The following is a 19,047-nucleotide window of genomic DNA, read 5'->3' as shown; positions in this document are numbered from 1 at the left end:
ATCATTTGAATTGAACAAACCAAACGGATTTCGTTAAAGAAATATACATACAATCATGAAATGAATTGAACCAACAAGCCACAAACAAACATTCACCCCCAAAATGGCAAAATAAAAATTAGATTTTGGCCGAAAATTTTTGCATTAAGGGAATCCAATCGATTGGAGATCGAAAATTAAAGAAATAATATTTTTTAATTTTTGATAGTTTTAAAAATGGCGCTGATAAGGAGACACAAACAAATACCACAAAAATTATTCATCAGTATGCCTGTAGTTAAAATAATGAAGAGAATTTGAAAATCTAAGTATTTGAATAAAAAGATGAAACGGATATTTTTCAATTAAGTCTTAGATAATTTCAGTTCGAAGATTGTGTGAAAATTTAATTGGTTTCAGTCGTTATTAAGAAGTGAATACCGTTTTTTTTTTTTTAATTAAAATTATCATTTTAAAGTTTACAATTACTCTTAGGATTATATTGATCTAAACTTTCAAGTATTGTATTTAGGTTTTCTTAAAAGTTATTTATAAGATATTTATTAGACATTATTCTTAAATACAAGCGTGTATATGGGATATCTTAAAAAAACGAAGTTACTTCTTTGCTCTCTGGTTTTTGTTTTTGTTGTTGTTTGCAAATTACAATATAAATTGAGTAAAGCTTCTGATATCGATATAATTGGATTATGCAAAAACCCTTATTGGTCCCTTCCTTCCTTGCCTACCATTCTGGCTTCCTTGGTTGTTGCCTTTGACATCGTTTTGTTGTTACTGTTGGTTGGTTGGTTTTGCTTGCTCTGGCTAATTGAGTTGGAAAACTGTTTGTCAGAGCCTTTGGCTATATGAGATTGTCTAGTATTTTTTCCCAACCCTTATTCCTGATGTAATCAATGGAGATGAGAATGAAAATGGAGATGCTGACATTGTTTTCTTCATTTGCAGCTGGCTGCACTTTCTAAAAATGCGATGGATTCATTTCCCTCGGTGATTGGGGTGGGGTGAAAACAAAGTTTCATTAATTTTCAACAACTTAAGTCATCATGACAGACAAGCGGCCGGAACCGAGAGACGGACGGACGTAAAAACACCGCCCGGAGAACACCTCCAAGATAAATGAGCCCGCTAATGAGCGCGTCTCGTTACTCGCTGCCTTAAGACCCAAAAAACGTAATAAACTTTACCCAAGCTCAAAAGTTTAGATTAATGGCAGTAACAGAGTTTCGTGCTTTTTGTAATTAAAATATTAGTTTATTTATTGTTTGAGAGTAAAGTGTAATGCATTTTGATGAAGCCATCATAATAAATTCGCCTTATAAAATTATTTCTTTAATACTTTTACTTTGCGTTTACTTGTTTTTAAGTCTAAAAAGAATTAAATTTAAAGAATTTTTACTTTTATTGCATGTTAACACATAAAAATTTAGCATTTCGAACTTAAACAGTTTCTTTTTAATGGTAAAAATGAGAATTAATGCTATACTTATAACGTTTGTTGTCCTTAAGGATTCTATAGGAGACTTAATACTTTTATCTTTAGGTTTCTTATTGTTAATAAACTCTAGGTTGAAATATGGCCTCTCAATTCCACCCAAAGAAAAAATAATGGTAGAATCAAAATTACCTTAAAACTCATTATCTAGTTGACACTTAGTTTAAGTCTATAAATATAGGAGAACTTAAGGCCTTAAACGTGTGTTTATATCTCTATCTTCTAATGGGTTTTTACTACATATCAATCACGGCTTAAAAAGTGCATGATTTGTTGCATAAATATTTGATAGTCTGAGTCGAAAAGAATTGTTGATTGCAATTTAAGTGTTCATGGAACAAAAATTGCCTAAGTAATTGCTTTATAGCTTTAAGTAATCCTAACAAATGCTAACTCTTTTGATTGTTGCCAGAAATAAACCGTTTCCAATTGTTTTTCCAACTCAATCCTTTGATATTGCTTTCAAGAGAATTGCCCGAAATTTATGCTCAGTTAATAGTTTTAAGCGGATAATGATTGGCCTCAGTCATCGGCTACAAAAGTCATCTTGAATATTCATTAATATTGGTCATACATACTGATGTATGTGGTGGTTATACATATTTGTTATGCACAACCGAAACAATTCCCACCCACAGAGCTGAACCATGAAGTAATTGGCGTTCATGAAATATTTCTTGTTGCGGCGTTGCAATCAGAAAACTTGCTGAGAGTTTCCCGCAAATTGGAACTCTGTTTGGGCTTACTGCAGGGGAGACAGACAGAGATGGAATGACAATGCATATGAATTTTGCCAATCGAAAAGAATCAACGATTGATGTGAAATGTCATGACTGCAATGCGTATTTAAAGATTAAAGCGAACCATCAACGACGAGGTATACGATTGAGCGATTACCTAGAAGAGGAAACTTAATTGGGAACTTAAGGCGATGATTCTTCTAGACTCCAAAGATCTCACATTTTCATTCAGTAATTTCTTTATTCTGTATTCAAATGGGAATCAGACATTGGGGGTATTTTCAGCTGACCTTTCGTCATCCAGTTTTTAAACAGTTAAGGGTAATAAGATCCGTAATAAATGGCTTAAAATTGTATAATTATTATAGCAGAAATTGAAAACTCGTACTATTAATAAACAACAGGAAAAAAGTGGAACTAGTTATTTAAAAGAAAATAAGGTCATGAAATCATATAGTCATTTTCTACGGTTATCCTGGCTTCTGTATTTGTATACAATAGTGTCAATTAATCGATAGCATGAGCAAGCAAAATACGGCTCATGTCAGAATATAAAAAAGTAACCCATCATTGTCATTTTATCATGAAACCTTCGGCAATTTACGATACATCACTTTACTGAGAGGGGGAAGGTGTTGGAGAGGGTTACTTGGATGGATTGAGGAATCAGGGAGTAGAGATCATCATGGCGTTGCCCACATTGAGCGCAAAAAAAATGCTTAAAATATGCAACAAAAAATGGGACATTCTGGCCAGGATATGCCCACGCGGAGCAGTTGCCAAAAGGCATGCAGCACCGAAAAATAATAAAAATAGAATAGTAAAAAATGTGCAAAATATAAAATAAAACAAGGCTTGCTTGCTCACTACCTGATATGGCATTACAAGTTGGCCAACAACTGTAGACAAGGCCATCAGCCAATGTCCCCCTGAACCTTTCCCTCACTCACTTCAGACATTTGCTGTAATTTGCACATGGCATAACGAAAAAAAAAAAACTGAAATGTATGAAAGGAGTAAAAATTTGTTGCACATGCAGCTGGCTAAAAGTTGTTGAACGAACAATGGGCCAAGGCATTATTATGAATGTGGTAAATGGTGAAATGGGAAATGGAAAATGGAGATGGGTGGCTGAAGTAGGATGTGGTGTACTGACCATGTCCAAGTCTTTACACACACATGCACAAGTTTACCTGCTGCCATGCATATGCAAGTGATATGAGAATGAGAAGCATTTTCATTCCATTCTCCTTCCCCTCTCTCTCTCTGCGTGCTTTCCCTTTGGAGAAGCCTTCACCAGTTTCGCAATTTGTAGCCACACACAGACACGTGCCCTTTTGGCCAAAACCATGCAGAGAGAGAGACACATAGAAAGACAGTCGGACAGACGAGTGTGCGGTAAGTCCATGAATTGGTTTAGACAAGTTCATAAATGCAAAATGGTTGGCAAGGAGATCTAATGATTTAATTGCTTTGACTGGGCGGGGCTTCGAATTTTAGTTATTGAGTTACGAGGAAACAAAAAATGGCCAATTAATGTCACCCGGCTAATTAGGTTGATCCACCAACTGATATTCGACTATTTCCATTTCAGAACTGGCAAACTGCATTATCCCACAGACGTTTGTGGGCCTCTGTTCGAAGAAGAGTTAGAATTCTGGGGATTGGATTCGAATCAGGTGGAACCCTGTTGTTGGTCAACTTATAGCATACATCGCGATACGCAAGTAAGTTGGAGACTTAAAGTGGATTGAAATAATTTGTAATGGTTGACCTTTTTTTTCTCTAGAATACCTTAGCTATTTTAGATAAACTAGATATTGAGAATGAGAAACCCACAGAGGAGCAAATAGCACGACTATTTGGCTTCGAAGAGGCTTTAAGCAACGGTGAGCTTAACTGCTGGCAACGTCTGAAACCCAAAATCTGGGCCATGTTCGATGAGCCATCAAGCTCAACAGGAGCCAAGGTAAATTTTAATTTCTGATTGTCAATACTCAACATAATTTTATTTGATCTTCATTTATGTTAGATTGTGGCTGGCATGTCGGTTTTCTTTATATTTGTTTCTGTGATATCATTCTGCCTGAAAACCCATCCCGGTTTTCGTGTAGACCTACCCACCAGTCACCATTCCGGAGGAACCGGACCAAGCAGTGCTGGTGGTGGCTCACCCCATGGCCATGATCCGCTGGGCGGTGATCCCGGACTGCCGCCTCATCATACGCATCAATATCATCAGCATAGTATAACGCCTCCCAGCGGAAGTATTGGTCCAACATTTCGTGTCACGAACTACACGAGCTACAGCAGTGGCAATTTCACATCAGCCCAGTCCATGCCCATTGTAACCATCAAGGGTAATCAACGTCAGCGACTGAAACGGGATCTGAACGGCAGTTCATTTAACGAGTTCATCGAGCAAAAGCTACTCGGCCACAATGGTAGGAGGCAACACGGCTGGGTCGAAACCTACGGCCAGCCGCATGAGGCCTTCTTCTATGTGGAGCTGGTGTGCAATGTGTGGTTCTTCATCGAGGTTATCATACGGCTAATTGTAAGTAGCAGTCTGAAAATCGACTGAACGCCCATTGAGCTCTCGGAAATCTGTTCACTTTCAGGTGTCACCCAATTTGTGGCAATTCATCAAATCACCGGTGAATATCATTGATTTTACCGCCACGCTGAGCTTCTATACGGACGTTATGCAGCGCATGGGTGAATATACGGGCCTTCTGGAGGCCTTCTCCATTGTCCGCATCATGCGATTATTCAAGTTGACGCGACATTCGCCTGGACTGCGCATTCTCATACACACCTTCAAGGCATCGGCTAAAGAGTTGACGTTGCTGGTGTTCTTCCTGGTGTTGGGCATTGTATTTTTCGCCAGTCTGGCATACTATGCCGAGAAATTGCAGGTGATTTTATAATGCAAATTTAATTTATTATAAATTAGTTTTAAAATTGTCACACGGTTACTTATTTCTGTCGTAAGTTAGCTTGAAAACTTACAGATAACCATTTCGTAAGATTGAGAGACATTATTTAATGTAGACTTGATCAAAAAGTTCTTATATCATTAAGAACTTTTACAATCTATTTGATTTTGTGTCCTGTCTGTTAAAAGCTTCTACTACGAGAACTATTTTCTTTGATTCCCAGGACAATCCTGATAACCAATTCAAGAGCATTCCATTGGGATTATGGTGGGCCATCGTCACCATGACCACTGTGGGCTATGGCGATGTGGCGCCCAAGACGTATCCGGGCATGTTTGTCGGAGCTCTATGTGCATTGGCCGGTGTATTGACCATAGCTTTACCCGTACCTGTTATTGTTAGCAACTTCTCCATGTTCTATTCGCACACACAGGTGAGAGTGGCAAAGAAGAATGCTTTGAGTTGTGTGTTTACCTTCTGTTTATATAGGCTCGCTCCAAGTTGCCGAAGAAGCGACGACGTGTACTGCCCGTAGAGCAGCCACGTCGTAAACGTGAGCCGCCGGCACCTCATCGAGGACGAACGAATGCCATTAAACAGACGCCAGCAGCGATGCCGGGTGTACTTGGTGGTGGCCATCATCATGCTGGAGGTGGCGGAGCTGGAGCTGGTGGTGTGGGTGTTGGAGTCGGAGGGATTGGTGGCGGTGGCGGAGGCCAGCTTACAACGGCCACACCCATGTTCAAGGATGCATTTGGTGGGGCGAAAATTGGTGAGTTTTACAACTTGCGCCGACAATTTCCTTTCTAATTATAATTTGTGGAAAATTGTGTGACATTTCCTGTTTTCCGTTGGCTTTTTGTTCTCTCTTTTTTTTTTTGGTTTTGCCTGCAGATGTTTAAAGAGCAACCTCAGCCTCCACATACACACACACACACATTAAACACACACATACAAACATATACTTAAACAGGTCAGACATATGTACATATAAACACACATTTTCCACATGCCACATGCTGAGCTTTTCGGTTTTCTCCTCCTCTTTTTTTACTTTCTCTCCCTGAGGCAAAAACTAATTTCATTCAATTTCTTGTTTAATTATTTTATTATTTATGCACCCTTCACTAAGCGAAGGCAGCTGCGTCCAAACCCTTTCCCTGGAGCATTCTGACCCGCTCATCCTCAGACTCAGTCTCACACTCACCCCCAACAGACGCCTCATTCATTCATCTATCCCTAGGGGTCCTGTACGGAAATTTCCATTTTACTGAGCATTTAAAGATAATTTCATATGAGTGAAAGGAAACTAAATGTACGCAGAGTTGCATTGAAAATTTGGAAAATACTTATAGAGAAAATTAAATCTTCAAAGTAAAGAATCTAATCATAGTTTAGCATTGATTTTGATCAAAAACTTCATGGATGACATTTAATGTTCAACAAAGATTTTCCATTTGAATTGACTGTTGAGCTAAATTTGCATATTTATAACAGCAGCAATGAATGCTGCAATGAACAATTAAGAAAATGCATAAACATAAATTAAATTTAGCATAAAATGTGGCTCTTAATTGAAGAAAATTTCATTTGGAAAATGACCCTGTTGTCTGGTGAAAGATGATGCTTTGTGTATAAGTTGAAATGGTTAATTGAATCTATGGATAAATACAGGACCAGACTTGCTGATAATGCCCTTGGCATATTCTATTATTTACCCTACATCTGCTGCCTCTTCCTTACCCTACTGGAAGTTCAGGGCTGAGTATAATTACAAATATGAAATTTATTTGAAAACATTATTATTTTCCAAAAGGTAGGAGCTCATTCGATAATGTAGACCATTTCATATTCTAGAAAATGTCCTTTTAGAAAAAAATTAAGTATACGCACGATATGCCGATAAAGTGTCGCAAAATTTCTAAAGCGGTGCAAGGAGATGGACCTTATGTCGAATAGGCGAATGTAAGATAAATATTGTCCTTTCACTTTCCAGTAAAGTTTTCTCTTATGTCCTCGAACAAGTCTTCCTCGACATCTATTGTCTGATCTTGGAATCATTTGTCCAGATTGTCTTTGAGGCCGAAAAACCAGATGGGTAGAGCTATAATATAGAAAGTAGCAAAATTTACCAACGTGTAACACATTTTTAGAGTTAAATGAAAAAATATCAAAGAAGTTAAATTCGGCTATGCCGAAGTTTATATACCCTTGCAGTCCTTGACAATAATAATTTCACATGTTCAAAATTTGTTTTCTGCAACTCAATTCATTAATATACAAACAAAACAATTTTACTCTTCATACTATGTACAATTTGTTCTTCTTCTTCCCTCATTCCCTAAGCAAAGCAACGCACGCATACACATACAGTTTATGTAGCGTTGCGTCTGTGTGTGTATGCATGTGCTCTGTTGATTTGATGATGACGTAGTAGGCAGCAAGCAGAGCTGCCGGCAGCGATTGAACCGATTTATATAGACTGTAACTTGTGTTCTATTTATCCGATCAGGGTCAAATTTTGGGATCTGAGATTTTATATCAAATTCTATTATATTGGTAAATTTCATGGGGATACTCCAATTTTTGCAAAAATTTTTGTTCCAGAGTTATATGATATAGTAGTCCGATCCCAAAGATTTTCATACTTTATCTCACCCGGGTAAAAAAAAAGCTCCCAAAAAAAATTTCATCCCGATAGCTCTTAAGATGGCTGAGTAAAACGCGTACGCACCGACGGACAGACGGACAGACGGACATGGCTATATCGACTTAGCTTCTCATGCTGATCAAGAATATATATACTTTATGGGGTCGGAAACGTCTCCTTCTGTGCATTACAAACATCTGACCAATTTTATAATACCCTCTGCAAGGGTATAATGAAAAGAATATAAAAGTTGGAAGTTGGAAAAGGAAAGACAATAAAAGTTGAAAGTTGGAAAAGTTGGAAAAAGTTGGAAAAATACAATGATGACTGGTAGAACAAATTATTGCATTTGATCGAAAATAGTAAAAAAGTGAACTTCGAATTGAAACCTTAGAATCTTTGCTTCGTATTTTGCTTTACAGTTTCCATGGCTAGTCTTATTGTTAGAAAATAAGAGAGATTTGTACTTTTCGGTCTATACTAATAGACTAATAAGTAATTTGAATAGTTTAATAGTTGTTTCACAATCCCTGATAATTGTGTTGTCTAAGTCGACAGTCATTTAGGCATCTGAACAACGAGGATCCGCGTTTGAATCCCAAGCTAGTGTATCAATGTAGTTTCCGTCTAAGCCGAAGGCCTTAGTTGCCAGTGCTTGTAATGTATAAGTATGTTGATAGTTTATAACTATCTCTTATACTAAAAATAATACAGAGTTCAAATGAAAACGATGAATAAATAGGTAGTGAGACTTTAGTGTCTAACGTTTATAGCACATGATTCAAAACTGCATATCAAAGTTTAAATAAAATTAATAGATGTCTGAAGTAAGGCCAATTTTTAGCATAATTATTAAAACTTATAATCACAATTTTGTGTTCAGTATAATCTTTTTTAAGGAATATTTTCAACAAACTTTTTAACGGCCAATTGAGAAATATTTTTTTGTATATTTTTACAATTGGATTTTTTTGAATTTAATGCCACACATTTTTTTTAATTTCTTTTCACTATTTGTGCAAATTTTTGAAATTTGTTCAATTAAAATATATCTTTTCGTTATCCAATAAATTTAATGAGATTTCTGTTTAAGACCACAAAATACCTTTATAAATTCTTATTTTAAATTAAAGAAAAATTAAAACTGTAAATCTTTGATTGCGAATTGAATTGGGTAATTAATCAAAAAGCAATCATCGCAATGAAAATAAGAAGATTAATGCAAAATATTGTTTCATAATTTGGTTTGTGCAATTTTCAGTTTGCCATCTTTTCATTTGCGAGAAAAACAAATACAAAATTCATGTGCATTTCTTTGTTGATTTGTTATCCTTTACTTTTTTTACACTTCTTTACAATTTGTGTGTTTTGCTATTTGCATTTGTATGTATGTTCATAATTTTGTGTGTGTATTGGAATTTGGTCTATATATGTATGTATATGTGTATATGGATGTATTGTGTATTGTGTATAAGGCACTGTCAACGGTGTCAATGCGATTGGCCATCATCACCTGCATAGGCCGAATCAACAAGTGCCTCACCTGTCCATTCAGCAGCAGCAGCAACAGCAGCAGCAGCAACAACAACAGCAGCAACAACAACAACATCAATACCAACAACAAATTCAACCATGTCACAGTCATGCCGCCCATTCGATGACTTATGGGCATGGCCAGCCAGTGATGACATCCACATCATCGGCCACATTGACCCTGAGCTCTGTTCCTGGTTCTGGTTCTGGTGCTGGTCCAGGTTCAGGTCCATGTCCCTCATTCATCAGTTGTAAGTGCTAGAGTCCTCTTGTTTTCATTTCCTTCCACTGTCTCTCTCTCTCTCTCTCTCTCTCTGTCTGTCTAAGCATGGTGTTTTGCAACTTTTATGGCATTCGCACAATTAGTCTTATTCCTCCGAGTTTATATACATATTTGGCCCGACTTGTTAAAATTTATCGCATACCATAAATTTTTACTCTCGACTGCTATAACTTTGTCACTTTCAAGTCAATAAAATGTTTAAAAAAAAAAAATGAGATGCAACTTTTTATGTTTATTTGCATATAAAAAGCTTTTTCGTCCTCCTGAATTTGGGTTTTTTTATATATTGTTGGTAATCTTTTATATTTTTGCCAACTCCTTTTTATTTGCCATTTAACTTTAATTACAATTTTATTATGCTAGGCAAAAATGTCTCTTTCTCTTCTGCATTTCTTTCTTTCTTTTTTTTTTTTTGTCATATTTCATATATTCCCATTTATCGTCAAACAAAATTGAAAAACTTTTTCCATTTGCTCGCCAGTCCAAAAGCAAAAAGGCAGCTCCGACAGGCTCTGAAAAGAAAGAGTGCCGCACAAAAATTTATAAAAAGACTGTCAAAAAATTTGAAATTTCGTAAATAGACGGATATAACGAATTCGCGATACTCTAGTTTAACTTAATTATCCAATCGCAAATAAATAATTTACCCTACTAATGATTTTATATCCAATGCATGAACTTACCCTATTTCTGAATTATATTTTCAATATTCTTATTCTTATTACTTTTTAATTAAGATTTAATTAAATTTTAGTAAAAACATTTTCGTAAAACGCTTTCTGTAGAAAATTTGAAAAGTTTAAGCCCATTTTCCAATATATAAACTTTATTAAGATGGAATTATGATATTAATAAGTTAAGCATTTAAGAAGTTACTGGAATGATACTTCCTTAGTTTTCAAGCCCAATTGAGATCAAATATGACAATCCGTCAGATCGGACAACTATAACAAGTAGCTGACTTAAAGAACATCACCCCGTTTACTACCGAACTATGTCTTATAGTAAAAAAAAATCATATTGATGTTGCCTTTTTTAAAAATTTGTCATATTAATTAAAAAACCACAAAAATATCAAAAAAACGAATCTTACCGACCGAAAATCCTTTTTTATTCAGAAAATTTGCACTAAAGAAATAGAAAACGTTTTTCAAACTAAACTTGGTGGGAAATTTTTCATTAAATAAAAAATCTTATAATAAATTTGAAAGAGTTTTTTCAAGAAAATAACTACATATGTGCCCCATTACAAGGGTATTTGAACTTCGGCGCTGTCAAAGATAGCTTCTTTCTCGTTTTTTTTTTTTTGTGTCTGATGTAAATTTTAATTGAAGCAACTTAAAGTGGTTAAAGGCTGCACAAACTTAAAAGCAAAAAGTATAAATCTTAAAAAGACTTATTTATTTGAGGGTCCATTATCAGAAAAATTAGTAAAATTTTGATCTTATGTGTTTTAAATTAATATGTTACTTTTAAGAACTTGGAATTTTGGAAAATAATACATATTTATCCTATTAACAAAACACAAGCGAATTTATAGTTAAATCTTGATCAGCAGGCATATAGAACTTTCTGAATATATACATATATAATCGACCTAACTACGTAAAGCTAAATAAATTTATAAAGCCAAATTGTATCCTTTTAAATTTGACTTAATTTCCAATTCCTAATAGAGCCAACCCAAAATAATATTTCTTACTAGATAGTTGGCTAAGGTTATGAACATCCGATTTTTTATCACTAAAATTCATTTCTATTATTTTTACTAAGGCACTTGCTTTAATTGTCATCACATTTAAGCATGGATAATTTTCTAGTAAATTTTCCTAATAATTTTTTATTTTTTTCATTCATTGAATGTAGACGATTTTTCGCAGTTTTCATTTAAAATTTAAATATGACTCACATACGAATGTAATACATAATGTAATTATCATAAAAACTTATTTTTAAACTTGATTTTTTTCTGGAAACTGCTAAAAGTTTTCCTCAGCAGTTTCATTCGTTTGCTCTGGTTTCATGATACAAGCAAAAACGCATCTGAAATCAAGGTGTCCACTTTAAGATACCCTGTGATAAAACAAAACCAGAAGCTAAGTGTTCAGATGATCGAAATAATGTTGTCTACTCTTCTTTTGCACATGTAATGCTTACGAATTGAATATACCCATTTATACCCATGGGTAGTGGGTATGTTGGAACTGTGTTTTGCATACTTTGGCACGTCTGAGCGCTATGCAAAAAGGCAAATGACATTTCTGTGTTTTTTGCCGGAAAATGCGCTCAAAAAAGGAAAGAATGAAATGCAAAGGAGGCAAAAGCAGGCAACTTCTGCCTCGAGGTGTGTGGCTTAAGTCAAGCTCTGTAGTGTCGCAAATTACTGCGGCCAAAGAGCATTTTACGGTTAAAAACGAAGCCAAAGCCAGAAAATATATAAAAATAGTAACGAAACTAAATCATTAGCAGGCCAGTTGCGTTTCTTGGTGGGTGTCAAGAGATTTTCCCGTAGTGGCCATTAAAAACACAACACAGACTCAAAAGGCGTGAACAATTTATGTTGTGGCTCGTCTTGGTGTGAGTGAGAGGGAGAGGGGTTAAAAAGGGCAAGCCAAGAATTTCAATTAAATGCACACACCTAAAGGCATTTTTACTTCAGCTCCAGCTTCGTCTATGTATTTACTTTTTACATACTCCCGGGAAACTTTCCCAGACCCCATCAGAGCAGCCACTGAAAGAATGAGTGAGAAATAAGTGGTCGGACAAAGAGGGAAACAAGGAAGCAGCGTAAATTAATTTTAATATTTAAAATTCTGGCGTTTGCTTAAATTAAAACTGTAAAAGTAAAATATATCCATACCTCTCCGTTGGCTGCCATCAGATAGTTTCCACTTGCTACGTCAACAAGCAAATGCCATTAAAGCCAAAAAAGAGTTGACTTTGTCGGCTTAATTGCCAAGAATTGCCGAAGCAACATTTAACATAGATAAATACTTCCATCAGCTCCGATTATAAAGGATCCATGTAATGATAAGCATAGACTAGTAAAATGTTTCTACTCTTAATCTTATTATCATTGTCATTTAACTTTAACTGGTAAAGTGCTTTTATTTAGAAGATAATAATGATAAAATAAATAAAATAAATGGCAACAACTAAGACTTTTGATAAAAAAATGCATAAAATTTGCAAAATACTTGAGACGAAAAATATTCTTTCTTTGATTCTGATAAAGTTAATCATTCTATGGGGATAGTGAAACAACAAGTTTTGTCAATTTGGAAGGACCCACATCCAAAATTTTTAAAATCGTTAATACACTCTTGAACCCATAAACTAAAGTTGTAGATCTAGTAAAACTAACTACCACAAATAGTTGATTTAACAGCAGAATCCAAATTGGGGGTTACTTGAAGATCTTGATTATAGGGTATTGCTAGTTGCCGTCATTTATAGTCACTAATTAATTATAGATTATTATTTTTGAAATTGAATTGAATTCAGCGTCGACTAACACATTTTAGTTTTGAAATCGGATAAGATAGATATTCACCGTCTCAACAATAGCTATTGTTCACAGGCCGACATGATTTTTGCTGACGTTAACTTGAGAAGTGTTCCTAACTAATTCGGGTACGCTGATTCTGACTTGGTTTTTGTCCATCACGTAGAGATTTTGTGAAATCCAGAGATCTAGGATTGGAAAATAGGCTCTTAAAAGTATACTATAGAAAGTTTAAACCAAAATTTATTTTAGAATATTCTGTGTAAGAAAATTAGTTCTTATTTGCACATATGTATAACTAATATACAATTTGTAAGACGCAAAAAATTTCCACAATTCTTTAAAATTTAAAAGCAGACAATTCTTGGAATTCCTATTGCATACTTTTTGGTTGAAATTTTACTCATTATAGAACTATATCCAGAGTGTAAGGTATTATCCATCATAACAAAGAAATAACTCTTTGATGTTTTGTAAATTTCTTTTCAATTAAGCCAAATATATTAAAAGGATAAAATAATAATGTTTTGAGTACAACATTATGCTTATATCATGGAATTTTCAATAGCAAATGATGTCATTTTGAATGCAAAATCAAAATCCTGACGTGATGGAGCAAATCTGAGTACAGGGCCGTTATCAGCACCCCCCAATTACTATAGGAGAACTATTGAACTTCAAACACTTTTTCATGACCTCAAAAATGTCGGCCTGTGTAGTTATTTTTCGTCAAGATGGTCAAAATCAGTCATTTCTCTCAAATCAAAATTTTCTTTCAACTTTATTTATTGAAAATAGTTGATCATCAAACTGTGACCCTTCAGGTTAACAACTACATTGAAAATTTCAGATACTGATCTCTACATACATATGTCTTTAATTTAACTAACAGTGAAACTAGCCTTTAACATTCCAGTCCCATTTTGATTTTTGAAACATAAACTATGAAATAATCAATCGAAAAGGGAAATTATAAATAGAACAATTAATTACGATATAAATTTCTATATAATTATATTTACGTAAATATAAATTATATTTGCTTTAGTTGTTAAAGTATTTTCAAGCAAATTAAGCAAACATTTTTTGGTGTTATTTTTTGCATGCTCTTGTTGTTAAGTTAGTCTAAAGTTTCTCTTCGCATTCGTCAAGTGCTTATGATAGAAATGATAAAAATGTATAAATATTAAAAATGATTTCGCAACTTTTCACTTCTCTACTCCGTTTCCTTTTTTGGGTTTTTTTTTTCGTTGTATTTTTTAGGTTCCTGTACCCACAAACTTTTTATCATAATGTTTGCTGCGTGCCGGTTGCCTTTTTTTATTATTTTTTATTTAAACTTTTTTCCTTTCTATGGTCTTTGTGTTCTTTTGGTTTGTAGGGAAAACTTTTGCTTTTACTTTGCTGCCGTTACATTGTTGACTTAACGGAACGCATTTTCCTGTTTTCCAGCGGACTACTTGAGTGTGCCGCCAGTGCAGAGTCTGCAACCAAGAGCGGCAACAACTGGACATGACTTTATGCTGCCGCTTCAACCGAAACTTCTGGCCCCGTTGGGTGAGTTGATAATTTTTTCAATTCTTTATATTCTTCTTGGTTGGAGGGGGGTTTGGAAAAGTTCGTTGTACTTTTTTTGTTTCATTTTATAGATAATTGCGTTGAATCGGAATGTGTAAAAGTGGGTGGAGATAGGCGAAGGAAATGGCAAAAGGTGGAGTTCAACATAGTTGAACCCACTTGTAGGCACATCCTTCTTACACTCGAACACAACCACGTTCACATAGTTTGAAAGCCATTGTATTGTGGAAACTTTTTGCACTCGACCATAGATAAATATGCTCGTGAACAATATTAGCCCAGCGGGAATTGTAGGGACTCAGCCCACTTGACTGAAGCATTCACAGATGCCTGCACATTGTGTGTGTGGGGCGATAAACCAATCGCTGACATGTATGCACTTCCGTTTCCGTGTCCGTGTCCGCATCCTTGACTATTCACTTGACTACTCAACAAATTGAAGTGTTTATTGTCTGACGCACACATACATATGTAGCTTAAGAATTCTGTTTTTTATGACTTTATTATAGACATTTTTGTGTTTAAACTGTTTTGACTTAAACCTTTTTTTGTTTTTTTCTCCGATATCAATATATATCTAGAACGCAAAGATCAACATCCATTGCAATTGACTGCTCACAATCTGGCCTCGGATACACATCAATTGTATGCCGGTCACGCTCATCCTCATAAAACAGGAACGGTTTTGAGTGTGCCACCCACACTGAGTATGACCCACAGCCAGATGCCGCCAGGCATGGCCAGCATGGGTCAAAGGACACCAAATTTAAGTTATCGAGCGAGCCATGCCCAGGCTCCTATACAACAGCCCATTCCTCATGCCCATCAGGCCACAGCCTCCACCAATTGCAATATCCAGATCTCAGTGGCTGGTGCCTCAGTGGCCTGTGCGGACGAATTGAGGACACCAAAAGTGACATTGTTGGATGATCTCAGTGATGAGATTAACTCATCCACAGATGAATGCGGCGATTGTTATATGGTGGACGAAAGCGATACCTATGAACCGGGCCGAATGTTGGGCAAAAGTAATGGAAGACATGTCGGAGAGAGGGACATGCAAGAGAATGATGATCATATTAATGACGATGATAACGATGATGATGATGACGATGGGGGTGAGGGTGAGGAAAGTGCAGCTGCTAACGATAGTGGCGATAGCATGGGCATGGGTGGCATTTACATAGGGCCCACTCACTGATTGCCGGCAATTAAATGGGACTTTCCATGCTGAACAGTGCAGCTCAAACTGTAAGTGTAACTAAAATTATGTGTAAGCATCTAAGTGAAATGGTTTGAATACTCTTAACAATTGTTGTGAACACATTTTCTCAATATTTAAGTCAGAAAACATGAAGCGGTTTCAGAGATATCTTCTTGAACTAAAATCAAAGCAGTGACTCTTCAACTTATACAGTGCTGCTTAAACTTACTGTACTCAAACTGAGTGTCAAATATTTTCACTCAGAATCTTAAACTTTAATCCATTTACCATTTCTTAATTGGAATTAAATCTTAACTATTAGTCTGAACTGTATTTCCAGTTGTGATTATTTAACCCAAAATACTTCTTTGCCACTTCTTTAACAGTTTTTAAAATAAAATAAAGAACACCACAACTTAAACTGCCAAGACGAAAATATAAAAAAACTCAATATCTCAATATCGAAAATATAAAAAAACTCAATATCTTCTTGAGGGCATAAATCTAATTAATACACCAATTAATGTATAATTTTCTTATTCTTAAATATTTTCTGTTGTTCATGATACAGACTTTAGGTCCTTAACTAAAAGGAAATTTATCAAATTGGCTGCATAAAAGACCGCTTCACTCAAGAGTAGTATCAGTACTTCTGCAACTGCCAGGACTTTTGTGGGATTCGTGTATCAATCTTTGTCCAAGAAACAATTCTTAGCTTGAAGCAAGGAGAAAAAACATCCGTTACATTTGTGTCTCAGTGTCCCTATAAATGTCATGTTGACAACTGTCATTGACAGAGATATATGTATGCTGGCCATGTCCGGATCTAGCTCTGATTATTTTGAGATGACTACAACATACATAACACACACACAGACGCACACACAAACACACACACTTGCACAAACGACTTGGCTAGGGACAAAGCAAACATATCGTCCATATAAATGTGGCCACTTGTGTGCAGCCAAGCGGCGATAGTTTCTCCAACTTCAACCACACTCTCATGCTCCTTGCCCTATGCCAATCTGTGCTGATTTGACTTTGGCCTCTGGCTGAGGTGTTTCTATGCATATTGTGAAAATCTTAGAAGCGAAGACTATAAATTTCCACACTTGACTTTCACGCGCCATTTTCCTCACCCATTTTCACAGTCTTTCTCAGTCTCTGTCTGTCCCATTTAAACATAAAGTGTCAGTGGGAATGTTTATCTGACACATTTGAATGCCACCATTTCAATGAACTTTCAAGTAAAAGAAGGGAAAACTATGTCAACGGCAGCCGAAATGGCGACAACCTACTCATCCTGCATGTTGCCACAGCTGATGATATGGGTTGACCTTGTAAATAGTCATGTAGAATGGCAGAGATAAGCCCACAGTTTCGTTGTTCCTCGTAAATTTAAACTTTAAAATTCTTTTTTTTCCCTTCTTCTCTCTTTCACTCTCTCTCTCTGTACTTCTCTCTGTCTTTGTACATATTTGACTTGAAAACTTAAGAGAAAATTATTAAAATCAATACGGTTCAATGGTAATTTTTGGTCCAAATATTTATAGTTTTTTGATGTGCTAAAAAATCCAAAAACAAAATAACATAATATAAACCAAATATTCGTTCATTTAAAGTAAACATATTTTAAGTAAGTGTATGTAAAATATTAAAAAAAAAAAAAAAAAACTGTTTTAATTCAGTTTAAAATCTGAACAAGTCATTAGAACAAATTATTTTCAATCTTAACTAAAGAAAACAAACAAAAAAAAAAAAAAAGTATTGATTAAATTTGATTAAAAAAATTCAATGCATAAAACAAAATGAAAATTTTTTGTAAATTACAAATGAAAAATTGTTAAACCACATTGCTCAAAAACGAAAAACATTTTTAAACTAATGAAACTAATGAAAATTTGGAAATGTCTTAAAATTAATTAAAACTCTGGTCTAACTTTGGAAAATTGTCAAAGTTTTTGTATCCTTGCAAAAGTCGCAACAACCTGAGAATTCAAGATTATCTTAAAATATATGAGAGTACACCAAACCTTTATTTGACAACAAGAAAAAATTTTTCAATAAAAATTTCCAAATCCAGAAAACTTGGAATTATATTCAAATCTGTCCGCTTTTCATGTATCAAAACAGTTTTTTAGCCGAAGCTAGAACTTGTTGACATCTTTGTCAGCCAAAGGCAATATTTTGCAAGGTTATAATCATCTAATATACCGAAAAAGTAAACCAAAATTGTGTTAAAAGTATGGAAAATAAATAAATTTAACCAATCTTTCGTACAAGCTGGCTTGAGGTCAAATTTACAAAGAAGATTATTGCAAAGGCAGCACAGAAAGCTGCCCAGTCTGCTCTTATAGCTCTTTCAGGACCTGCCAACGGAAGACTCTCCACTTTCACTCCGGTTCGGTACGTCCTTGCTGCTGTTATTTGCTTGGGGAAATCTCGTTCCATATTTTTGCATATGGTTACAGCAAACTGTATAAAAAATAAAACTATGTAATGTTTTTTGCTGATAAAGGGCGAAACTCTGGTTTTTTAAAATCTTTTTTCGCTTCTTTATATTTGAAATTCTCAACTTTTTTTAACGTCTGCAAAGTCTGATGATTCATAAAAATAGATCCTATAATAAACTCACAATTATTACAATCTTCTTTTTTAGATTATCTCGAGCTAGCATATACTTAAGATTTAATACATTTCGAGGATGTGAAATTCTAGAGAGATAAATAAATTTGGTTAACAACAGAAATATACCAAATTGAGGTAAAATTCGTAAATTAAATAAATTAAAATCCTTTGCTTAGCAAATAATACGTTTAGTTTAGTTTAGTTAAATCATATAGTTTACTTGTTAAAAGAAAAAAACATATTTATAAAATGAAATAAAAAAAATCACCCACCATATATGAGAATGAGAATAGATACAAATTACCAATGGAAAACCAAATAACAGGTGAACAAAGTTTTGGATGTAAATATATTTCATTTCAAACTGAAAACTGAAACAACAAAAATCTGCAAGAAATTTCTAGAAAATTTATAAAACAAAAAATAAAAACGAAAACCAAATGGAAAATATACTATATAATTATAATTGTTTACAACAAGACAAAAGCGAAT

General features: G+C 34.8%; 1 protein-coding gene across 3 annotated transcripts in view; it reads left to right on the top strand.

Moving 5' to 3' along the window:
• The window catches only part of Shawl (Shaw-like), a 57,481-nt gene extending 39,797 nt beyond the window's left edge, over positions 1–17,684 (top strand). The window contains exons 4-12 of one of the 3 annotated variants that reach the window (XM_068284470.1): positions 3,827–3,959; positions 4,022–4,201; positions 4,265–4,789; positions 4,854–5,150; positions 5,395–5,604; positions 5,661–5,943; positions 9,297–9,605; positions 14,595–14,699; positions 15,302–17,684. In XM_068284470.1, coding sequence (XP_068140571.1) covers positions 3,827–3,959; positions 4,022–4,201; positions 4,265–4,789; positions 4,854–5,150; positions 5,395–5,604; positions 5,661–5,943; positions 9,297–9,605; positions 14,595–14,699; positions 15,302–15,921 — 2,662 coding nt within the window. In that variant the 3' untranslated portion in view covers positions 15,922–17,684. Of the gene's footprint in view, positions 1–3,826; positions 3,960–4,021; positions 4,202–4,264; positions 4,790–4,853; positions 5,151–5,394; positions 5,605–5,660; positions 5,944–6,065; positions 6,387–9,296; positions 9,606–14,594; positions 14,700–15,301 lie in introns of those variants that run through there. The other 2 variants (XM_068284471.1, XM_068284472.1) reach the window with 2 other exon arrangements.
• The last annotated feature ends 1,363 nt before the right edge of the window (positions 17,685–19,047 follow it).

This window comes from Drosophila tropicalis, unplaced genomic scaffold (assembly GCF_018151085.1).
Source record: "Drosophila tropicalis isolate 14030-0801.00 unplaced genomic scaffold, ASM1815108v1 contig_393, whole genome shotgun sequence".
NCBI classification, from domain to species: Eukaryota; Metazoa; Arthropoda; class Insecta; order Diptera; family Drosophilidae; genus Drosophila; species Drosophila tropicalis.
This window is presented reverse-complemented; position numbering and strand designations above follow the sequence as displayed.